Here is a 24,041-nt window from a genome sequence, read left to right on the forward strand (position 1 = left end):
CTCAGCCAGTGCCAGATGTGCTACAGGGCAAAATATGGTCAGCAATAATATGGAAACATTATTGGTCTGGATGATCAGCTTTAAAACAAGGTCATCCACCCCCAGCAGAGATCAGCAGCAGCTGGCAGGAACCGAGAATGTTCCAGCTCAATAAACTCAAGTATTAGAAGAGACAAAATGCAGGTTTTGTTGAAGGCAAGTAAACAAAAAGCCTTTGAGACTGTAAGAATAAACAGTACAACCTTTCTATTTCTCAAGAAGCAAGAGTAAGTACCTCTCCAGACTACAGCAAAAGGAGAATCCCCTTATTTCAGCACCCTTATTTCAAGGATTTCCTCACACCACCATCATCTTCCAGGTTGTTCTTCTCAAGTGCTGGATGTCTTACCTCAAGTCCATGTCTCAGAACCCTCAGGGAGGACCTGGGCCCCCGTCCACAAGCCACATACAACTGGGGTGTGTCTTCATTGGCCAAATCTGCTATCTGTATGGAGAAGAAGTGTCAAAACACCATTCACAGAACAAGAAAATAAAACTGCATCTATATATCACCCTCCTGCTTTAAGAATGTTTTTTGAAACACCAAAAGCTGTGGAGACACCAGCGGGTGTTCCTGCTGCTGCCCTGAAAGAATGTTAAGTTTTACCCAAACTCTTTGCAAAGAATTGGTCTGATGGTCAACAGAGAAGCATCAAAGAATCACTGGCTGACACCCTGAGTTTAGATATACATATTTATTGCCACAGAAATGAAAAGCTACCAAGCCAGGTACCAATCTCAGGCAGAGAGTCTGAGATCTCTGCAGATTTGCCTTTCTATGAGTCTTTACTTGGAGCAGTACTTCTGGAAACCTGGAATAACATAGCTGGGGACTCCACTTACACATGTGGTAAAAGGATCTTGCTGACAGCAACATACCTGACAACACAGAATGGGAGACAAACTGTCCAACTCATCCACCAGCACCAGGTTCTTCAGGGGCCGTGGCTGAAAAAAGAATGTATCTCCTTCCTCAAGAGGCATGGCAGAGGAAAACTCTGGCTCCTCATCATCGTCCCCCAGGTGAGCTATCTGGTACAGGTAACTTGAGACAGAAAGAAGAGTGTCAGCATGTTCAGAGCAAGGCTCATGTAAACTTCTTTAAGTAAGGCTTAATCAGATATTCAGGTAGTGAGGAAGAAACAATCTGAGGCTTGCAAAGGAAAAAAAAAAAATCCAAAACCCACAAATGAGAAACCCCCCACAACCTCCCAGCTTCACCCCTTCACATCTGCAGCTGTCACTGGCAAGGTACCCCATAGTTTCTGTGTTTTGTTTACGCTTGAGGCTTTTAGATATTTTTGTGTTAAAGCCAAAGCACCAACTGACAACTGAGGCCAAAAGCAGGGCCACTGGCTAAGACTTCAACCCCAGTTATCTGTTTTATTGGAATACTCTCACCTTTTTAATCCCACTATTTTTAACCACGTTCTCTAGTTCGTTTTATGAGCCTAAATAACGTAACAACCAAATAAAACTTCAGATAAGAAAAAAAAAAACCCAAAACCCCACAGAAAGACAGACTGAGTTACTTCCTGTTTTTAATAGAGTCTGAATATGGCTTCTTCAATCAATTCCGTTTCAGTCCAGCAAACTGGCTGGGGCTCCCTCAGGTGGCTGACTGCAGATACAGTCAGGAAAATCTCCGTTCCTATGAATTCCACCCCCAGACACAGTTAAGCTAATCTTCAAATTGTGCACGACCCTTTAGAGTATTTAGAAGCCCAAACATAAATTAACAGAAAGCCCTCAAGTATATATCAAGTAAGGAAAGGAGCAGAGCTACTGATAAGAAACCCGATTTACTTCTGAGTGGGCCATCCACACAAAAATTCAACACTAAGTAATTGAAAAGATAATTCATCTTAGATTTGTGATGAACCCTACACAAACAGCAGGTGCTCAATTTTTCCAAAACCTGCTGCAACAGCAATTAACCTTATGTTCTCTGCACTTCATCATCTAATCTGAGTTCAAACAAGAAAATTCCCCCATTCATAGTCTAATCCAACTGCTCTTTTCAAGCCCTCTGAACAAAGCACTGATTTACCCATTAAATCAGAGGTGTTGTCTTCCTGTGCACAGTAAGTTCAAGGATCAGTCTGCAGGCCTGAACAGAACCAGCCTGTTTCAGGGGAAAAACACTGACGTAAAATTGCTTACTCACTGGTTTCCAAATTCAGATGCCACAAAGAGAAACCCTGTTTTCAGCACGCACATGGCAGCAGCAACAGGAACAGTGTCAAAGTACTTCAGTCGAATCTCTGTTACCTGAAAGCAGATGAAGATGTGACTGAGATAGTAAAGTACTGGAGCTCCATGTGTATGATTTAATAAAAAACATCTACCTAGCTATCCTCTCCAAAGAAATGAAGCAAGAATGGGCCAGGCTTAACACACCAGTAGTTTGGGTTACCAGGTTATAAATCACAAAATCCAACAGACTGTTTGAACACACAAACCAGGCTGCCTGTTTTATTCTAAGGCTTTCTGCCTCTCGTAACACTGAGTCAATTTGGAAAACAAAAGCAGTAAAAACAGCAAGCTGCCTAAGAGAAAATAAATTTGCCTCACTGAATACCAGCCACTGATTCTCCAGCATAAGAAAAATAACTGTCCTGAGCAAATTTCTAAATTTGATATGGTCACAACAGCTGTTGGTGAAACATCCAAGAACAATCTTCAGGCACTTGAACATCACAGAATCACAGAGTATTCTGAGTTGGAAGGGACTGACAAGGATTACCAAGTCCAACTCCTTGTTCTGCACAGAGCAACCCCAAAAATCACACCATGTGTCTGAGATCATTGTTCAAACACTCCCTGAACTCTGGCAGGCTTGGTGCCTGCCACACAATCATCCCTGTACCAAACATGACATGTTTAGATGGAGAAATTAACAGTGAACGTTTACTCAAAAAACCCAACTAATCACAGTGCAGCAGAGATCTTTTCAGAGCAGAATACTAAAACAAGCAGCAGCAAGCCACTGCAAGTCTGTTATTTCAACTCAGACCAGCTGTACCAAGCCTCAGCTGGCAAAAATATTGATTGCAACATGTAAATATTCAATTAAGACACTAGAGGGTACTTGCTGAAATCCAGGGAGGCTAAGTTCCATAAAATAAGTTACTGAAATACTCTCCAGGAGGCTCATGGACCACAGCTTACATCTTTTATAGAAAAGACCACCTATAGAACATTTTAAGTATGCTCGAGTGGCTGCAGCTTAATCCTCACAGGATTTTGCAAACCTTGCAGTGTTTTTTTATGAGTAATACCCACAGTTGTGACCAGTGTTAACTGTATTACAAATCAAGTAAAGCACATGCCCTTCCACAGCTAAACCCACAGTAGTAAATATGTATCAACTCAGTGAAAGTAATTGACTAAGGACTCCTCTCAATTAACGCCTCTGCATTCATGTGACACTTACCATGTCTTCATCAGTCTCCAGAGTAATTTTGAAGATGTCTCCCTGCTCTGTCTGGGCCAGGAAGAAGAACATGGACTTGGTCTTATGCGTAGCAGAGCAGACAAAAATCATACCCCTCTCTGGGTCATCCAAGTCATTCTGTCAGGAAAGACAGTGGAAGTCATTGGTGGAATTACCTGACAAGCAGAGGTGATTTCACTAACTGAAGTACTTCCATTTCACAGGTGCCTTAAGAGCTCACAGATTGTAAGAAGGCTTTTAATACTATGCACATCCCTTTGTTACACCTGTAGTCACCCTTGGTACATCTCTGTCCCAGAAGGAAATACAGCTGCAGGACACTGCATCTAAGCATCATCCCTCACCTGTTTTACTCTCCTCTCCAGGCAACTCTCACATATCAAAACTAAACACAGGAAAGGGCTGTAACCTACACACAGCTGTTTTTTGAGCACCTTGGAAGGTGTTCAAAGCACTGCCAAAGCACGTAATTCCCAATGCCAAAGGGAGAGGAAACAGCCTAAGATGAAACAGAGCAGCTGTTGAATTCACCTGCATCTACAATTGCCACCGTTCAGCATCTCAAGTAATCCTATGTTGCACTGACAGTACTGCCTGATCAGAGTCTTTGGAGTATCTCCAGTATAAATCTCAGAGAAGAGACATGAACCAAACTCATCACTTCAGGCTATGCTCACCTCCTCCCTCCCCTCCCAGACAACACACAGTGAGGTAGGCAAGCCAACACGCTTTGAATTCCTTTTTTCTTACTTTAAAACCTTCCTGTTGCCCTTAACCTTGAAAGGCAAATTCCAAGCATTCATAATCATAAAAAATTCTCACCCGTCTCCTAGGAATTGGGCATCTGATATCAGGCTGGTCACCAAAGTTTTTGTAAGTAATATAGTTTTCAGAACAGATCAGCACCCCGCTGGGGCCATCAGAACCACCAGGAACTGAAAGAAAATTATTAGGAGAAAAGTCTTTACCACAGATCTGACTCGCTGCCTACAGAACATCTGGTTTTCTTTAAAGCAATGTAGTTTCCAGTACTCTCCATCATCCTGCACATATGAATCTGCTCTTATTGAAAAGACAAAAGGCTGAGTACAGCTGCCTGTGCCACCATGAGAACAGGGCAGATGGAACCAGGGGAACTGGAAGGATGCAGCTTCTGACAAATTGCTCAAGTTTTATCCTTCCTGGCTTATTCTTGTCTAGAAAGCCATGCCCAAAATACTACACTAGCAGCTTGTCAGTTAAACACAACCCTTGGGTTTCGAGCATGTTTGCCTGTAGTAAAATCCATCAGATAGAGTAACACCTTTAGTTAACAGAAGTATTTCTAAAACCATACTTCGTGATTTCATGTAACAAAAGATAGCATGGAACTCATTCAAAACAGTTTGGTGTCTGTCGGACAGCTGCCTACAGGAGATGCAACAGGTCAAGTATACAAAGATGCTCTTGTAGCTCAGCATCTTTTATGCTTAGAGAGGAACCTGCAGCAGTTTCCCTGGCTGAAGGTGTTATACTGGCTTTGCATCCAACCCCTCAAAGTGGACTTTTAGTCCATGGATTCATCTGCTGCCTTTAGTTGATGGAATCCCATTCAAGAGAGCACAACAGCACCTACACATTAAATAAAAATAAGTCCTTTTGCATTGCTACCACCTAATTTCAGGAGCACTCTCAAACTGCAGCTGCTTCCATGAATACTTGTGTATTCCCATGTGTAATTTCCTCATTACCTGACTGCAAGGTCAATGAATTAATTTACACTAATGGCTCAGACTACAATTGAAACAGCTCCCAAGATGCAAAATGTATTGACTGTGTCTTCCTGGGGAATGGGAACGAAGCAGACCCATGCAAAAACATCTCTGTGAGCGGTACCTGTAATGAGGAAGTTGCCATGTTCTTCCAGGGGCTCACTGTATTTCCTGACAACGTGGTTCAAACCCAAGTCCAATTCATAAAACGTCAATGTCTGCTGTGTGTTGGCTGCAGCTTCGCCTGTTGGATCATTGTCTGCTTCCTAAAACAGAACGCACAGAGGTGTCTTTGTAAAAAAGGTATTAAAGGAGAAGCAAAGCTGATGCATGGGAAACAGTTTTGAGTAACAACCAAATGGAGGCCAAAAGACTTGCTGGAAGCCGCACAAGAGCAGTTCAGACCAAGAAGACAGGCATATTTTCAGTTGAAAAGTAAAAGGAATCACCAAGACATAAGAGACTTGCCCATTCTGGCTGAAGGCAAGACAAAAAGCCAGTAAGCTTGTGAAAAATGAAAACTGTCTCAGACAGCAGAAGCAGCCAATGTTCCCCAATGACAGACGAAGAACAGAATAGAAACAACAAAGGTCAAAAGACAGCAAAGGAAGATGAAGTTCTTCTCAGGAAGATGAAGTTCTTCTCACCTCATAATCCATTTCCAGACAAGCAAACATTGGGTTTTCAAACCCCACATCAACTCCCACCACATGGTAGACCAAGGTATTGGCCTTGTGGGCTTCCAGTGGGGAGGAAATGGTGAGTCGAGCAGCAGCATCTCTGTTCAGGATATACACCAGCTTCTGCTTTTCAATGGCACCTGCAAGAAAGGCCAACTTTTTTTTTAACAAGTTAAAGCTCATCACTTGATGATCAAATCTGACCATACCTGCAGCCCAAAATCGAGCTGTAACTTGGTATGAGAATGTCAGCATGACTTCAGCTGAAGTTCACCACTGGTGTTTGTTTATCTCTGTGCTACCAATTAACCTTGAATGTCTCATTTTAAATCTTTCAGATTGCAAGCACAAAATGACAACTTCAGCCCTTTAAAGCCAAATCCTGACCCTTTGAGCTATGTTCACCTGGCCCAATATTCCCTCTGCAATAGCTTGAGGCTGATCTACTCACTCCTTTTACCACACAAAAGATGTCAAGCTGCAAGGAAGAAAAAACAAACAGAAAAAAGCATCCAGATGTTCCGCTATTTAAAGCCAGTTAGTATGACAACTTTTCCACAGAAATATTTTAACAAAGAAAATGCATCCTTGCCTGACACGCAGCATCCACAACATAAGAAACATTACTCAAAATATCAACATGAATGGCACAACTGTGACTGTGCTACCTTCTCACCCAGGAAAACCAACCATGTTAGAAAAGAAACAATATTATTTACTGATATTCCCAGTACTAAGACATATTGATAAACTACCATCAGCACTGCACAGAGCTGCCTTCAGCAAACTGAGAAAGTTCCATACACCTTGTGCTAAACCTTACCAAAAAAATTCTCTCATGTCCTTCTGCCTGTGAAGCCTGATCAGAAATGCATCTGGCTGTCTCCACCAGACATCTCAGAAAAGAGCCATGAACTCAGAGCACCATTTCAGCCACGGGAAATGACTGTCTACACTGTAGCACTGATGCCAGCAATCCCATCTTCTCTCCCACACACCACGCTTCGGGGCTCTGAAAACTACTAAGCAAACTGGTCTCTTTCCAGCTTGTTGTGGGTCAGCATCGCAATTTATTTGTGCAATTCCACCAGCATCAAGGAACAATTCTGAATGCCTGCGTTCTCCTTGACACAACTCACAGCCTAAAACACTACCCGAGAAACAATTCCAATTACACTTGGCAGAAACTTGCTCCAAAATAAATATCCACAAGACAGAAGATAAAAATAATGAGGACACAGGCTGACAGAGAGACTTACTGATCATGACAGCACGGCCCTTTGGGTCCACAGCCAAGTACTGGCCTGGAACGATTCTGCGACATCCACTCTTGCCAAAGGTCTCCTGATGGATCTTCTCAAACACGTTCTTGGAGGGCTGGTACTCCAGAATGACGATGCGCCCCGAATCGCTGCCCACCACAATGTAGTCTTTGGTCCCCCCCGTCAGCCTAAAGGCCATGAGGGACCGGATGACTCCAAACACTTCCACGGTCAGCAGAGTGTGAACCTTCCCCGTGTTGGGATCAGGGCGGAGCAGCTCCAGGATCTTGCCCCGGGAAACAACAATTTCCTGTTGTTTGGTTCCTGAAGAACCCAAAACACGAACATAAGTCATCAACAACAGAGCACAGCAAACAACTTCAACAACCACTACAAAGGAAGAAGGGGAAACTTCCAAATGCCAATTTTTAGGATTATCATGGTGGGATTCAAAGAAACTTATTCACCACATTAGGTATGACCATTGTTTGAACGTCTTTTAACACACCAGAAAATTGCTCAGAATATTAAACTAAATATATAGATAAATTACATTAATAAATAATCAAGCCAAGCTTCTCTCAATCTTTCCACATGCTACTACAGCTCAAGTAACCCAAAAGCAAATGATACCGGCAAAAAACCCCAAATGTACCAAAGCAAACTGTAAAACATATTTTTCTTGTACTAGCCAAAAAACTCTCAAGTCAACACAGGCAGAGGAAGGAGAAAATTACCTGAGAAATTGCCATGGATAGCAAAGCTAATGCCTGTGGCACGCTGCAACGTTAGGTTGTACAGAAACATGTTGGCAACAGATTTGCTTCAGCTTCTTGTAGCTCTGATAATTCTGCAACAAGTAACGCAAAATAAAAAACTTCTCAAATGCAAAGCCTTTCATCCAGCAGACAGAAGCGCTGCCCTTCCATGTGCGCACGGATCCCTTTACACCAGAAGCCCGAATACCATCCCGCTATTTGGCATTTATTAGCGCGACGAGGCAAAAGGATTCTCCCAAGGTATCTCGGCTGCCGAGCGCCAGCTGAACTCCTTACTGCCGGGTGGCTGAGCAGGACTTTCAGTAATTACTGCTAGTTATTTACGGCTTTAGCGTTCAGGAACCAAACACAATTAGCGAAGCCCTCCGGGATCCCCGCGCCGTTACACATCCCTGACGCCGCCGTTTCATTGAACACGAGCGCAGCCACCCGCAGCTGCTCAGGGCCGACTCCCCGCGGCTGAGGCGGGAGAGAACCCCAGCACCAACCGGCCGCCCCGGTCCGCGGAACCCGGCCCTCAGCCTTGCCGAGGCCCCGGCAGGGCACGAAGCCAACACCTCCCCGCGCTCTGCGAAACGCTCGCCCCGGGAACCGGCCACAGGTCACTGCCCGGCCCGGGCCCCACTCACCCGGCCCAGGCCCCGAGGGGTCCGGGACGCTCCCCCTCCACAAATCAGCGGCCCGTCCTGCGCGTCCCTGGCACGGGGCCGCCGCCGGGCGGACAGAGCTGCGCTCGCCGGGCGGATGGCGGCGGATGCTGCTCCGGCCTAGGCGGGCGCGCCGCCGGCCTCCTCCGCCATCAGCGCCGCGCCTGCGCGCTGCCCTCCCGCGCCTTCTCCGCGGGGCTTTCCGCGTGCGGGGCGCGCGCGCGCCGTGTGGCGGGGGAGGTTGCCCGACGCGGCGCCCGAATGATTGCGGCGCTGTGGCAGCCGCTCCCTGCACCAAGAGCCCCCTCCAGAAAACCCTCAGCCGCCTTCCAGCACGGAGATCTGGAGGGGCTTTAGCCTCCCTCGCTGCCGCGCGGAGCTGAGCGGTGCCAAGGCTCAGGCACCGCCTTCGACGGGCCCGAGGGGCCTCACGGCGGTATCGACCGCGTCAGCTGCGTCCGGAGATGGCGGCGGCCACGGCGCCGGGACCGAAGGCGCCGCCAGCGGAGAGTGGCGGCCCCGCCGCCTCCGCCCTGTCCATGGAGCGGATCCAGTCGCTGACCGATCTGGCGGACCTGGAGGCCGCCTACAGCCGGCTGTGTGAAGAGGAGGTGTGTGGGGCCGGGCACGGAAGGCGGCGGGGCTCCTAAAAGCGGATGCGTCGCTGTCACCGTGTCCCTCGTTGTCGGATATTCTCTAGAGGTGTTTAATAGGGACTTAGACGCCCCTGGGGCCCGGCCGGGGGTCGGTGTCGCCTCCCTGAAGCGGAATCCTGAAGCGGGAACAGCCTGGAGATTCTGGGATCTCGTGCACTGGAAACCCGGCCAGGGGAGGAGTTTGTGGGTTATCTGACTTAAAAGTGATGTGATGAGGATTCCAAAACCGATGTTTTCAAATGGCAAAACCATAACGATTTAGAGGATTAAAGAAAGCTTAGAAAGGATTTGTCATATGAGCTCTTGGAAGCACTGATGCCTTCCCAGCTGTGTGTCCTTGGCTTGGATCTAGGGTCTGTGATAAATTGCTGGCCTGGAGGAGAGCTGGAGTCGCACAACACCTCCTTCACCCTTTTTTTAATTTTTTTCAGAAAGTCGTGCAGGAAGAGCTGGATGCCCTCCTGGAGCAGCAAAGCACTATAGAGAATAAGATGGTTGCTCTTCATCGCATGGGGTTAGTGTTCCAAACCCCCCCTTTCTTCTCCTTGCTGCATGACCCAGATACTCCTTTCAGTGTTGTAGGGGAAGCACATCCATTCTTAGAAAATGTCAGACTTTAAATCAGTTTATGGTAGAGAAGACCAGCTGGATCCTCATCCCCAGGTGCCCAGGTCTCAGCAGCACTGACAGCTGTGCCCTCACCCAGACTGACTCATCTTGCTGTAGGCTAAGCAGCTTTTTGAAAGTGTCATCTCAGAGGTTTCAGCATCAATTGCTGGATCAGGTGTCTTGTGCCAGGCTGTCTACAGGTGTGAACAAATATTACTGCCTTTTCTGGGTGAACTTGTGCAGGTAGGCTGGAAAGTCATCCTAAATGGCGTTGCGTGTAGTAGAAGCTCAGAGGAAAGGTTAACAGTCTTCACCTCCACTTCAGAGGTGGAGAATGTCATAAGGGCCCAGTGGTTTGTGTGGTAGCAAGGCTCAGTCGGTCTGTGCAGCCTCTTCCAAAGCAATCAGTCTGTTCCTTTCCCCTGCTTTGCTCCCAGAGGAAGGGAATGAAATGAGTGAGAGTATTGTGACAGGACCAGGAGTGTTTGGAGGAAGAGCCATCCTCTTTGCACACCATCCAGCTGGTTTATGTGTGCATCTCACGCTCAGTTCCCGTGTGTTCCCAGCCCTAACCTGCAGCTGATCGAGGGGGATGCCCAGCAGCTGGCAGGGATGATCACCTTCACCTGCAACCTGGCCGAGAACGTCAGCAGCAAAGTCCGTCAGCTCGACCTCGCCAAGGTAACTGCGCTGAGGGGGCTTGGAACTTGTCCCCTCCAAGCTGTGCTCTGTGCCCACAGCACAACAGATGTGCCCTTCCTTTGGTGGGCAGGTGGGCTGGGAACTGCTGTGTTCTTTATTTTAGCTGTGTCTTTCTGGGCTCCTGCATATTGCATGGTATAAGACTGAGAGAATCATAGAATGGTTTGGGCTGGAAGGGACCTTAAAGCTCATCTCATTCCCAACTCCCCTGCTGTTGACATGGACACCTTTCACTAGACCAGGTTGCTCAGAGCCCTGTTCAGCCTGGCCTTGAACATTTCCAGGGATGTTTCTCCATACAGCAGCTGGAACTCCAGCATCCCCTCCTGTCCCTGCAGCTCCTGGTACAATACCCTGAAAAGGGTGACTAGCAATCTTGTCATCTACACAGTGCTGAGGACAGTGAGATGGCCATTGTCACCCAAGCCAGGTCAGGAATTTGGGCTGCTCTGTTCCTTGTCTGGGGACAGGCCGAGGGGTGTCGAAGCCAGGCTCGGCACAACTGCTCAGATCAAACACAACGTGTGGCATTGTCTCTGGTCTCTGCCTGTTTGGTACAGAGAACCATGGCCTCCAGCTTCAACCTCAGTTTTGACAAATGCTGTTCATCCTGTGGAGCCACTGGTCTTAGCACCTTTTAAGTAGAGTGGGACATAGTAGTTTTATAGTGCAGAGAAGTATTGCTTCAGTCTGTTTCTTTTTTTCCCTCACACTGTCTTCTCACAATTCCCTTTCCCTGGTCCACCCCGCAGCTGGAAGCATTACTGGTTGCCTTTCTTGCAGAACCGACTCTATCAGGCCATTCAGAGAGCTGATGACATCCTTGACCTGAAGTTCTGCATGGATGGAGTTCAAACAGCCCTGAGAAATGAAGACTATGAACAAGCAGCAGCTCATATCCATCGCTATCTGTCCCTGGACAAGTCAGTGATTGAGCTCAGTCGTCAGGGCAAGGAAGGTGAGCGCTGTTTGTGAGGAGATGCTGGTGAGTCACCTTTCCAATGGATATCTAGAGGCTGCTCATTTCCCCTGGATTGCCTCAGCCCAACAGACAAAGCAGAAGATCTAATGCTGGCCAGACATCTTAGTATTTTATAGACTGACTTAGGGATGAACATTTTTGACGTGTTATTACACCAGAATTATCATTAATTGAAAAGGAAGTTCCTGGCACACCCCTGTAATAGTGTTTCAGGTCTAATTAAGCAAAGGACAAAATGTTCAGGCCAGAAGTGAGGGAGAAGGCTCTGTCAAGGAGAATTGTTCTCATGTTACAGTGTGCTACCAAACAGAGGAACTGGAAATGAAGGAGTAAATTGCTAGATTCCTCAGAGGAAAATCCCAGTGGATGTGTTGTCATCATCCATGCAAAAATCACAACATTACGTTATGCACCAACCTGTCTGTCTGTGGCTGTAGAGAAGGAATTCTAGTGTGTCCTCTACCTTCTCAGCTTGGGGCTGCACAGTGCTGGTATCTCTCCTGGGGAAAAAAAAGTAGCCATTGATACAGTACTAACATTGTGCTGTCGCTTTTCCCTTTCTTTTCTGTCCTTTTGATCAGGGGGAATAATTGATGCCAACCTGAAGCTCCTGCAGGAAGCAGAGCAGCGTCTGAAGACAATTGTTACAGAGAAATTTGACACAGCTATGAAGCAGGGAGACCTGCCCCAGGTGGAACGGTTCTTCAAGATCTTTCCTCTGCTAGGCTTACATGAAGATGGGCTGAGCAAGTTCTCTGAGTACCTCTGCAAGCAGGTAACAGGCTCTGTGACACCCAGGGGAAAGCAAAACCCAGCCCCTGTCAATAGATGTTATGGAAGGAGATTTTCGCAGTGGCTTGTTAACCTTAAAAAATAGCACTGGCCTTAGTTCATATCTGTTCCTGCATTTGCATGCTGGGAAGGGCTTTCTGGTGTTTGGATACAGATCCAGGGGCTGCCTGATTTCTTCTGTGTCTTGCTCTCTGCACTTGCTTAAAAGTCATCCAGTGAGCCTGGAAAGAGAAGAACAAGTTTCTGCCTTTCCTTGAGCTTTCCACAAGAGAGGAAGGGAGGAAAAAGGAGCAATGACTCTTGCATTGGGAAGGCCAGTGAAAGCTCTCTAGAACAAGGGCAGAGAACCTATGGGATGAAGAATACCTTTGAGTGTTCAGCTGACTGGTCCTGTTATCATGCAGGTGGCCAACAAAGCAGAAGAGAACCTGCAGCTGGTGATGGGGACAGACATGAGTGACCGTCGGGCTGCTGTCATCTTTGCAGACACCCTGACACTCCTCTTTGAAGGTAATCTGCCTTTCCTCTTTCCTGACTGATTGCAAATAGTCCATTATGAGGCTGTCAATCAATTTAAATGCTTTTAATTTTAGCTCACAAATGCCTCATTCCCCTTTGAACTACAGGTGTTTCACACTCGAGGGACAGGGACACAGCTGTAGGATTTGTTCTAACCAGGAGAGGGCATCACAGTAAGAAAGCTTTCCTATGTAGACCTTGTACAGGCACGAAGTGGATTTGCAAAGGATTTGTTGGCTTCCTCCAGGAATCAGACTCTTCCTGTTCTCTGCATCCTCAAAACAAATGGGTATTCCCTGCAGGTTTCTTCAGACTTGCAGCTCTCCAGACAAACAAATCAGATCCCTTAGGGATGAGCAGCTGTTGGTGCCTCCAGGCTTGGCTCTTCAAGAAGCACCGTGGGAGCTTGAAAGCAGAGAAGGAAGGGAGAGAAGGGAATACGAATGCTCTGTGGGGATGTTGTCAAAGACAGTAATTGAGATCCCGTGGTGATTAACCACCTTCTCCATGAAATCTGCTCTAGTTCCAGGCTGCAGCCCTGCCAAGTTACTCTCCCAGCCTGGCACTAGTAGAGCTGTCTTGGCAGTGGCGTCAAAAGAGGGGGAGTGTTGCTAACTTTTGGACTAGAGCGTTTGTGAGAAGAAAGCAATATTGTAGAGACACTTCCTTGGAGATGAGCTTTTCCTCCAAGGAGTTCCTGCCTTTGCTAATGCTTGCTCTCTGTGGCAAGTGTGTGCTCAAGAGCCATCCCTAGGCTGATTTCTCCCAGTAACCTTGCAGGTGCTGAAAGCTGGGACTGGGTTTGGGTGGCACTTGTGGCCCCTGCCAGATTTAGCTTGTGTAGCTTTGTCCCGGGGAAGCTTCTTGCTTTGTATCTTGCTGGGCTGAAGGCAGCTGGCACACAGGGCATGGCAGGAGTTCTCTTTAGGGACAGAGAGATGGCTTCTGCTCCAGGAGATTTATACTCTATCTGTGGACTGAATGATCCTCTTTTAGGTCTGGCCTGTGGATCTGTCTAGCTCTCCTGTGCTCTGGGAACTGCTGGTTGAGTCTCTCTGCTCTCCCCACAGGGATTGCTCGCATTGTGGAGACCCACCAGCCCATTGTGGAGACCTACTACGGGCCAGGGAGGCTCTACACCCTCATCAAGCACCTGCAGGTGGAGTGCGACCGGCAGGTGGAGAAGGTGGTGGACAAGTTCATCAGGGAGAGGGACTATCACAGGCAGGTAAGAGCAGTGTGAGGCTGCCTGATGCAGCCAACTGTGCCCTCCATCCAGTTCTGTGGGGCTCCCCCTGCCATGGGGGCAGCAGAGTCTGACCTTGTGTATTGAGAGAAACCTTGCTTTACTCCTTATTTACCCTGCTAGCTGAAGGGATTCAGCTTGTCGCTGTGTTTTCTGATGCAGAGAAGGATTCATTTGGAGCATGGTAAATGCACCCTGAGCACTCTTTGCAGATCTGTAGGGTGCTTTCAATACGCCTTCCCCACTTGTTCCTGCTGAGACACAGGGCTGCTGTTACTGTCTCCTTAGGTGATAGCACAAGAACTGTCTGGTAACTCCAAGTCATCAGCAAAGACTCCCTTTCTTTTGTGATTGCAGTTCCAGCAAGTCCAGAATAGCATGATGAGAAGTTCTTCTGCAGAGAAGATTGAACCAAGGTACAAAGAAAACCTCTTTATGCTCTCAAACCTTTCACTCTTGAGTGTTATTAACGCTACTTAGCATTTAGATAACTCTCCCGCTCTTCCAGAAGCTTTGTGGGTATTAATTCATAAAATCCAATTGTTAGGTGCCCTTCACTGCCCTTCAATAAAGGAAGCTTCTGTCGTGGGGCGCTTTTTTTTGCTTAGTCATTAATTCTAAGTCTTGGCTCTAAGCATTCCTGGAGGATTGTCGATATCACTGCACATGAAGGACAGAGATTTTAACTCCCTGTGCCCACTACCCTTTCATGGCCAGAGTACAGTCCTTAGAGCCCACAAAACAGACCAAGTCCCTGGACAGATAATTTGTACAGAATCAGGAATAAATCTTTGAGTCTTACTTAACCTGTACTGCTGCTGCTGCAGCTCTGTACCATCAGTTTCTTGACAATGAACTGCAGTGCTTTCAATCTCCCTCTTTTTCTTCTTACTGTAAATATTTACATAACCCTTAAGCAAGGCCTTTTGAAAGTGCACCCAGCCCTTCTGGGACTGCCTGACTTACAAGCATGCCTTGAAAGAAAACTTAGGTTCCTCAAGGAAGATCTGTCTGTGAGCCTGCATAATTAATATTTCAGCACTAATATCCACTTACTGTTTGCTCTGAGTAACTCTGCATGCATCCCAGTTTTCTAATTTTTTTCTTTTTCATCTGCAAAATAAAGGTGATGTTTCCTTCTCCCATTTCTGCACCATGAGGCTTCAAGCAGGATTTGTAAAATTCTTCTGTGCGCACTGATGAAAAAGCTGATGTGTCAGTCTTTCTTTTTTTCATAGTCACTGAACACTGTGTTCTGCATTGTAACATGCTTTTTTTTGTCTCACATTTCCTGAGCTGCTGAGCTTAAACAGATTCTTCATCATCTGCAGAGAAACACATGAATCTGTGCACAAAAACACATATGTGGAGATGGCAGGGACCAGGCATTTCTAACACTGGCAACACAGGGCTCATGGAATTATAGCAAAATTGAGGTAGGGAGGGACTGATGAAGATCTCTAGTCAAACCCTCCCACTCGAAACAGGGCACATTTTGAAGTTACATCAGGTCTCTTTGAGTCTTGCAGTCCTCACCGCTGTGATTTCAACGTGGATGTCCTCACATCTATGAGCAAAAAGAGGGGGAATGTTGCTAAATCTTGGAGTAGAGTTTGTGAGAAAAAAACAATGTTGTAGAAGTACCTCCTGGGAGGTGATTTTGGGGGATACTTTGATTGTGTGTGTGCACGTTTTGCACGTATCAGTTATTCTGCCGAGCCTTGCCACTCAGCGGCACAGATGGAAAGGAGCAGTACTGATCTCATAGTAAGGGAACAGAGAAGACACTACTTAACTGAATTAAATTAGTGCCTCTCCTTTTGTAGTCTTGCTGCCTTGATTCTTGCTATTTCTTCCAGGGAGCTTGACCCTATTTTAACAGAAGTCACTCTGATGAATGCGCGCAGTGAGCTCTACTTGAGGTTCATCAAGAGACGAATAATAGCTGATTTTGAGGTGGGAGATGCCATGGCCTCAGAGGAGGTAAAGCAAGGTAACACCTTGAGTACCAATACTCATAGGCCCTGCTCATCCAAGCCAGAAATGGAGATATACCTGAGTTAGTGGCAGAGCAGAGTGATGCAAAGACACTTTGGGAGCGCTCTGTGGAACATGATTGTGTAGCCAAGACTTTCCAACATGTTTTCAGCACTGGTTGTTCCCTCTAACAGGGAAACCAACATTAAGAATTATTGTAGAGTATAACAAAGTCAAGTCTTCAAAGAGAGGAAGACTGCAAACACAAATCCTAAAGGTGGAGGCCATGAAAAAACAGACTTAAGCTTTCGGTACTCACTAGAACTCTGGAAATCGCTTTTGTCACCTGCAAAATCCAGCTCAGCAATTTCAGCTCCAGAGTTGAGGCTTGTGATTTGTTCTAGGCTGGGCTTGGCAGGTGTGTGTCCGTTGGGTCCCGTGAGACAGGCAGCAAGGGGACTTGGTGGAGCTGCCTCCTGGCCCTGGGTTGCTGCTGATGCATCTCTCTTGTGTTCCACAGAGCATCAAAAATACCTGGACAAGCTCCTCAACAACTGTCTGCTGAGCTGCACCATGCAAGAGCTCATTGGCTACTACATCACCATGGAGGAATACTTCATGAGGGAGACTGTCAACAAGGTAGGGGAAAACCTCTTAGATGCTTTTCTGTGTGTGCTCCTCAGTCCTCTGGTGAGCATCCCAAGGGAGGGATATATGTACATGGCAAATCTGCAGTTGTTGGCAAAGTCTTTTGTTTCCCTTGGCCTTGAAAAGCAAGTGGTTGTTTCTGAACTTGGACTTCAGGCATCCCCCAAGTATCTTCCAGGTCTGTGGGCTACTGCAAACTCTTCTGAGTGGTGCCAGCCACACAGGGTACAGCTCCACGCAGGGTGAGGTGGGAGGATGGGCAGTTTGGTCTCTCAGCACTGCTGGGGTGGCATCACTCAGTGAGCTCAGGGCACTGAGACAGTTTTCTTTGCAGGCTGTTGCCATGGACAGCTATGAGAAGGGCCAGCTCACCTCCAGCATGGTGGATGATGTGTTTTATATCGTGAAGAAGTGCATTGGGCGTGCTCTGTCCAGCTCCAGCATAGACTGTCTCTGTGCTATGATCAACCACTCCACCACCGAGCTGGAGTCTGACTTCAGGTAATGAAAATACATCGGGTTCGTTGTAATATGCCCCCACCTCAAGTTCTGCCAGCAGTGGTTGCTGTCAGATGGTCTTCCTTGTGTTCTTTACCTTTGAACCTCTGGCTTGTCATCTGCATGGAAGTTGCTAGTAGGAAGCAGTGACAGATGTGGGAAGCTGGATCTGGGCATCTTTTCTCTAAGTAGTGATGATCCACCTGTAGGATGAACAGAAAAAAGAACCTCATGGCCCAAAATCCCTATGGGATGGAGTTGTCTTGTAGCATTGGGGTCCTACCCTGCTTGAGGGTACATGATCACCCCTGGTTGTTCTCTAGGTTACTTAATGACTGAACTTGGGCTGAGGCTGCAGAAATTGTTCTGCTGTTTTTCATTCCATTGTGGGAGTGGAGAACTGTGTCTGAAGACAGCAGGCAGCTGCAGGCAGGATATTTGGGAAAGCTCAGAAACTGGGTGGTTATGTTTTTCTTTCAGCATTCAGATGCTGTCAGGAGATACTTGCCAGCAATTTTTTCCCCTTTGAAGTTCCACTACCTTGTTTAGGTCAGACCTCAGACAGAATGCTGTCCCCAGGCACAGAGCATAATTTTTTGTTGCTTGCTCTAAACCCTGGTACATTCTGCTTGCCTGTAGGGAGGTTCTGTACAACAAGCTGAAGCAGGGCTTCCCAGCCACGACCTTCCAGGACTTCCAGAGAGGGGTGACCAGTGCTGTGAATATCATGCACAGCAGCTTGCAGCAGGGCAAGTTCGACACCAAAGGCATTGAAAGCACCGACGAGGCCAAGCAGTCCTTTCTGGTGGGTTTGGTGGCTGTTCTGCTGCAGAGTGAGTTGGGGTGGGGAGAAAGACAATGGGGAACTCTTGGGAACAGGATTGGTGTGGTTGTTGTGTTCAGAGAAGCTGAAAACCCGTTCAGGTGTGGGGGGTGGCCTGCATCTGGATGTCTCGTAGATGCTTCTGCCTCACCTCTTGTTTGTAGAGCTTCCACACTAGGCCTGTGCAACTGTGATCCTGTGAGTGCCTCTTGGGCTGCTGTGATGACAATTCCTTCCAGGCTGGGGAAGAGTGTGCTCTTTTGAGGTGTCCACCAGTCCTGTTCTTCACAAGCTCTGCACAGAGGCAGTGGGAAAGCATCTCACCCACACCTTTCTCCAGATAGAAAAGTCCTGGCCCAAGCTCAGCTCCTTATCAGATTGAAGAGCTTTCATTAGAGCAGAGTTGTCTGCTCTGTTTGGTCTGCAAGGTCCTCCTGTTGCCTTCTAACAGCAGAACTGCAGCTCTCTGCTTGCTCAAACAGGCACAGGGAACATTCCAGACCCCTCGGAGGGCATCTGAAGGAGCCACTTGTCTCTCCTGTCTTCTGCAGTGTAACGCATCCTTCCCCATGCTGGGATGCTGTGTAGACTTTGCATTGTGGAAAAGACCTCAGTGGGAGAACACCTCTGGCTCTGCTCTCTCCAGGTGTGAGCAGACCTGTGGGCAGAGGCTGGGAGCACTGGAGAGGGGCTGGCTCACCATGACTCGTCTCCTTCTAAGTTGTTGTGAACAGCCAGTGCTGAAGAGGTTCCTTGGAACTTTCACTGTATGAGGAGAGAAGGCAACAAAGGGAGCAGGAGGGACTGAACTCCTTCATCTCATAGAATTCTTTGTTACAGGTTTCTGCATTTCTGAAGCAAAGGGCTTAAAATGTCAGTTCTGCCACTGAATTTCCTCATTCACCTGTCACCTTGCCTCATTTCCCTGTTTGTGCAAACCCCAGCCTTATACTGACATTTAGTTCACTTCAGCAGGTAGAGAACAGTCTGTTCAGTGGCGAACAGATACTCATCTGGCAGGAGGGCTGCTGATTCCTCCTGCCCCTGCCTCCCTGTTTCCCCTGCTGCTCTGGACACAGTGTATAAAACATCACCCTCAGCCACTCCTGCGCCGTTCTTCATGATATTTACAGAAAGTTGGGGGTACATTTTGGCTTCCATTCATCACCAACAAGGGGGGCTCCACTGCAACATCTTGAACAGGATGATGAGAAAAAACAGTAAATTGTTTTGAGCTCTGTACTAGCTGGGGGTTCAGCACATGGGCTCAGTTGCTGGAGATTAGCTTCATGAAGCTTGATGAATACTGTTAGCAGGACATTTGGATTAAATGTGTGGATTTGTGGATGAGGTGCTGGGAAATTCCATTTAATCCAGCTTGGGTTTGTTTGGCTTTTTTTTCAGGTGACCTTAAACAACGTCGAGGTCTGCAGTGAAAACATCATGACCCTAAAGAAGACTTTGGAGGTGCAGTCTGTATTCTTTACTGGCTTTTTCTAGATCAGATTTGTAATATCCTCCCTTGGCAGGGGCGGGGGTCAAATAAACCATCTGGACTTTGATAAGCCCGAGTTCCTGAGGTCTTTGCCCTCCAGCCTTAGGGAAACAATTTTGAGCTGGCAGAGCAATTTCCGGCTGATAGTAGCGGCCAGAAATACCAGTTCCTCCAACCTGACTAACCTGGTGCAGGAATAACACATGCATCATGGAGAGTCTGCAGCTCTCTGGTGCCGGGCTAGACAGCCCCTGCCTTCTTTTCTTGCTGTCCTTTCTCCCCACAGCTGGAGCCAGCAGCTGCTGCCTTTGCAGGAGCAAGAGTTGGGCTCCTCTTCTAGCCTTCATGCTGAGCCAGAGCTCAGCAACACAAAGGAATAAAACCTGCCCAGGTTATTAATTTGCAGCTTGCTCATGGATCTCTTTCCTGCAGAGTGACTGCAGCAAACTGCTTAGCCAAGGATTCGGGGGTGAGCAAGCACAGGCCAAGATTGAGAGCTGCCTCTCGGACATGGCTGCTGTCTCCAACAAATTCCGCGACCTGCTGCAGGTGAGTGTCTCTCCAAATTACTGCTGCCTTCCAACACTGGCTGCTGGTGTCTTCAGGGAGAACTCTGGCAGGAATCACTTCAGCCCAGGGCAAGGCCATGTCTGACTCCAGGAATGCTGGGTAGAGTGCAGGAGGGAGCAAATCAGTCAGCTTTGAGGCATGGAAACAGCCCCAGCCCGTTTACACAGCCACACCAGCTGGCAGCTGCATAAAAAGCACTGGAAGCAGCTGCAGAGACAGAAGGAATGTTGCTTCATTTGTCTTTACTCAGCATGCACTTGCAGTTGGTTCAGCATTTTCAGGAAAATAAATATTAATAGCATTTCCATCTCCTCCATTCTCCCTTGTGGCACAGCACATTGTCAAGTTGTCCACAGCCTCACTAAGTAATGCTGAAGACAGGCTGTTGGTAGAGAAGAGCTGCTCTTTGCTCAGGTTTCTCCTTCTTTCCAAATGCAAATACTCTTCAGCATGGAGCAGAAGACTCTCTGGCTAAAACCAAGTCTCCTGTGGCATGGTGGGGTCTGCTGTCCTAAAATTTCACAGTGGTCTCTGTCAGGGAGAGAAGCAGGAACACCTAGTATCTAATGTGGAAAGAAACCAAGCAAAGGAGAATATTTGAACCAGGTTTGGCTTTCTACTTCACAGAGGAGTCAGGTTAATTTTTGTTTGGCTTTGCACTTCAGGGCAGGCAGATGCTTTCAGTTCAGCACTGCCAGCAAACTCTCTTGGGGACTGTGGTCAGTATCAAAACCAAAGAGCTCATGAGTAAGGAGTAAAACACTCCAGTCTGACTCTAGTGCAGTTTTAAAAGTGGCTGCAAAGCGATCCAGAGACTGAGGAGAAGGCTGCTGTGCTGCCTGAGTCACACACACACTGAATTTGCCTCAGAAAAGGACAACTGCCAGCAGGCCCTGCTCAGAAACGCCAGTTTTAGTTAAAAACTTCTATCAAATGCCAGTCAGAATCGGAACCAACATAGTTTCATGCTGAGTGAGCTTTCGTGACACCTTGCTGAGCCGAAGAGGGGTGGCTGGCAGGAGAGGGCTTTAAGTGCTCTCATCACAGGGGACAGAACAGCCTTTGCTGACAGCCTGCTGCTCAGGGGAGATGGCATGTGCTGGGGTTATGATTAATTCAGGGAACTGACTGTGGTTACAGCTTTTATCCTCCTTTTAGATTCTCCTACTGAGCTAAGTGCAGTGAAGGTGGGAGGCATCAGTTGAGTTCAGTCATAGTGCCCTGGCTGGTGCTGAGTGAACGGAGTTTGCGTTTTCTACCCCATGTCCCTCGCTCCTGCCAGGAAATCTGTAGCTGGGTGGGGAAGCACAAGCCAATCAGACCACACTACAAGTCAGCACAACAGCAGCTTCTGGGTCAACATCCTTCCTCCTCTTCTGGTCACGGTGTCCTCAGAGCCTTCCGGCACCGGAAGAATGTGGGATCGGGGCCCTCTGGGTTCAGTTTCCTGTGCAAGTCTGTGGGTCGGTTTCCCCAGCTGAGAGTGGGAAGTAGCATCAAGACAGCCTGCTTGTAAAGATTTTATGCATCATTTCCTCTCTTGCTGTTTCCCTCAGGAAGGTCTCAATGAGCTCAACAGCACAGCCATCAAACCCCAGGTGAAGCCATGGATCAACTTATTCCTCTCTGTCTCCCACAACATTGAGGAGGTGAGGCTCAGTGTTCTCTGCTTCTGATTGTACTTGGGCACCCTCCATCTGCTCAGCAGCACAGTCAGAGCAATCACTGTTTCCTTCCCCTCAGTTATCTGCTGTTTCCTTGGCACAGAGCATCAGTAAAATACCCAGATCTTGCTCTGCAGCCGAGCCTGGAAAGGGACATTTGGCTACAGAGGAGCTTGAGAAAATGGAAGGGATGAAGTGCTGCTCCAGCACCTCCCTTCCTGTCCTCTGGGCCGTTGGCGGTGCTTTACTTCAGGGCACATAAACAACCCTTTCTGCATTTCACTGTCAGGAGGAGTTCAGCGACTATGAGGCCAATGATCCCTGGGTCCAGCAGTTCATTGTCAATCTGGAACAGCAGATGACAGAGTTCAAGGTGAGAGAAGGAGGTGGCAGCCTGCCAGGCTTTGGCCAGACCTCCACGTGGCATCCTCCAGCCCTTTCCTTGCTTGGCAAGCAGAGGTGTCCTCCAGTGCCTTGCAGGGCTCTCAGGGATCCAGTCCTTATTTGTAAGCTCTCCTAACCTTGGGCTTTAGGGACCTCTGCTCAGTTTTTCCTGACAAGAATGACACAGGTTTCTGCTTCCAGGCTGGACTGTCTCCAGTGATTTACGATACTCTCACTGGTCTTATGACCAGTCTCATAGCCATTGAACTGGAGAAAGTGCTGCTCAAATCTACCTTCAGCAGGGTAAGCAAAATACTCCTCTACCATGTAGTCCATCTTTACTGCAAACCCTCAGTAAAGGATGAGGCAGGGCAGATGCAAATATTACCCTCTACCCTCAAATATTATTCTGTAAGAAACTCTGCAACCACCAGTGACCAGCTCAGGGACACCTTTACATCAGCACCCACAGGGACAAAGTGGGTTTGGTGATGGGACTGAGAGGAGCTGGCACCAATAATGGGTCTGGGTTTTAAGGTGCGTCTAAACATAAGCCACCTAAACCCGCAGTAAATTGTCTAACTGGGACCTGCCTGCTCAGAGGCTTCCCACTGTCTCCCTGTGATTTTAATTGGTATCTTGGGACAACCCCAGGGTCTGCTTGGAGAGTTTAACAGATCTCTCTCTGTGCCCACAGCTCGGTGGTCTGCAGTTCGATAAGGAGCTGAGGTCCCTCATCGCCTATCTCACCACAGTCACCACGTGGACTATCCGTGACAAGTTTGCCCGTCTTTCCCAAATGGCCACCATCCTCAACCTGGAAAGGGTGAGCTGCACTTGGTCTGCTTCTACTGGGGGATTGTGGGAACACCAGCTGCACTGCACGTGGCTTTACTGAGTCCATCCAGATGTCATCGCACCTACAGGGTGTGGAGAACCCAGAGAAGTTGCCCCATATCTGCTGATGCTCGAGTTCAAGCTTACCTGTGAGGGCAGTCTATGCTCAGTCATCTCCTACAGCTCCCCTCTTTTTCCAGGTGACAGAGATTCTGGATTACTGGGGTCCAAACTCAGGTCCACTCACCTGGCGCCTCACTCCCGCCGAGGTCCGGCAGGTGCTGGCTCTCCGCATCGACTTCCGCAGTGAGGATATCAAGCGGCTGCGCCTGTAGTTGGTCGGTGCTTGGATCAGCACCATGCTGGAGCTAACAGCAGGAAGGCTGCAGTCCTGGAGCCTGCCCAGATCCTATCCTGGGGCTGTCTGATGGTGTGGGGATGGGATGATGTCTGCCCTTCTGCTCGCATTCCTTGGAGCAAAGGGTTTTCCTGGGCCTGGCAAGAAGGGAATCCTGCCATCTTTCCATGGGAGCAGAAACAAGGCACCAGAGGAATCTCTAGTGCTGAGAGCAGGATGATGCTGTTTCTCAGAACACAGGCCAGTGCCTACTCCTGGCTCCCTGTGCTCTGCTGCCCTGCAGGAGGCCACAGGCCAGGACAGATGTGGCTCAAATACAGGTCTGCTGCTGCAGCTGTGTTCCCTCTGTCTTCAGTTTAAGGGTCAGCTACTGGAGTCACAAATGCTGAGCCCTGGCTCTCTCCTGGTGGTGATGGGGACTGTTCTGTGGATAGGAAAAGGAGTGATTTCCTTGGGAAGGTGCCTGGAAAATCACTAGAAAGCCTCTAGGAAGTGGGGCTGTGTCCCTGCTGGCTCTGTACAGCTACTCTGTAAATAAACCTCGCTTGGTTGAGCCGTAGTCTCCAGTGATGGGTTCAGCTGTGCGCCTGGAGGGAGCTGGAGAGATGTGGGACAAGAGCTGTGCTCTGCTCCAGTTCTCTTCTACTGTGTGCCAGGGCATCCAGA

General features: G+C 48.0%; 2 protein-coding genes and 1 non-coding gene across 3 annotated transcripts in view; 1 reads left to right on the forward strand and 2 right to left on the reverse strand.

Moving 5' to 3' along the window:
* The window catches only part of SF3B3 (splicing factor 3b subunit 3), a 29,010-nt gene extending 20,275 nt beyond the window's left edge, over positions 1–8,735 (reverse strand). The window contains exons 1-10 of the mRNA XM_040075119.1: positions 8,598–8,735; positions 7,927–8,039; positions 7,187–7,513; positions 5,895–6,067; positions 5,372–5,513; positions 4,319–4,431; positions 3,476–3,613; positions 2,207–2,310; positions 919–1,084; positions 389–484 (exon numbers count right to left, since the gene is read on the reverse strand). Of these exons, the coding sequence (XP_039931053.1) occupies positions 389–484; positions 919–1,084; positions 2,207–2,310; positions 3,476–3,613; positions 4,319–4,431; positions 5,372–5,513; positions 5,895–6,067; positions 7,187–7,513; positions 7,927–7,996 (1,329 nt within the window). The 5' untranslated portion in view covers positions 7,997–8,039; positions 8,598–8,735. The remainder of the gene's footprint in view (positions 1–388; positions 485–918; positions 1,085–2,206; positions 2,311–3,475; positions 3,614–4,318; positions 4,432–5,371; positions 5,514–5,894; positions 6,068–7,186; positions 7,514–7,926; positions 8,040–8,597) is intronic.
* On the reverse strand, positions 4,087–4,166 carry LOC120758034 (small nucleolar RNA SNORD111). Its single transcript, XR_005702755.1, has one exon. It is a non-coding gene; the product is annotated as a small nucleolar RNA SNORD111 (small nucleolar RNA).
* A 324-nt stretch (positions 8,736–9,059) lies between the features above and the next one.
* On the forward strand, positions 9,060–23,934 carry COG4 (component of oligomeric golgi complex 4). The gene is made up of 19 exons (XM_040075457.1): positions 9,060–9,226; positions 9,703–9,785; positions 10,447–10,561; positions 11,366–11,540; positions 12,146–12,339; positions 12,761–12,866; positions 13,946–14,103; positions 14,479–14,537; positions 15,981–16,114; positions 16,619–16,737; positions 17,081–17,247; positions 17,884–18,049; positions 19,472–19,534; positions 19,995–20,111; positions 21,689–21,781; positions 22,086–22,169; positions 22,382–22,483; positions 22,878–23,006; positions 23,218–23,934. Exons 1-19 carry the CDS (start codon positions 9,080–9,082, stop codon positions 23,350–23,352), a joined length of 2,346 nt encoding a protein of 781 aa, XP_039931391.1. The 5' UTR covers positions 9,060–9,079; the 3' UTR covers positions 23,353–23,934.
* The last annotated feature ends 107 nt before the right edge of the window (positions 23,935–24,041 follow it).

Source organism: Hirundo rustica, chromosome 11 (assembly GCF_015227805.2).
Source record: "Hirundo rustica isolate bHirRus1 chromosome 11, bHirRus1.pri.v3, whole genome shotgun sequence".
Taxonomy (NCBI): Eukaryota; Metazoa; Chordata; class Aves; order Passeriformes; family Hirundinidae; genus Hirundo; species Hirundo rustica.

Excerpts from the sequence above, each read along its gene's own strand:
- COG4 (XM_040075457.1), top strand. The coding sequence starts at position 9,080 with ATGGCGGCGGCCACGGCGCCGGGACCGAAGGCGCCGCCAGCGGAGAGT. Across the intron at positions 12,867-13,945 it reads CCTGACACTCCTCTTTGAAG|GGATTGCTCGCATTGTGGAG; the intron begins GTAATCTGCCTT and ends CTCTCCCCACAG. Across the intron at positions 23,007-23,217 it reads CCATCCTCAACCTGGAAAGG|GTGACAGAGATTCTGGATTA; the intron begins GTGAGCTGCACT and ends CTCTTTTTCCAG.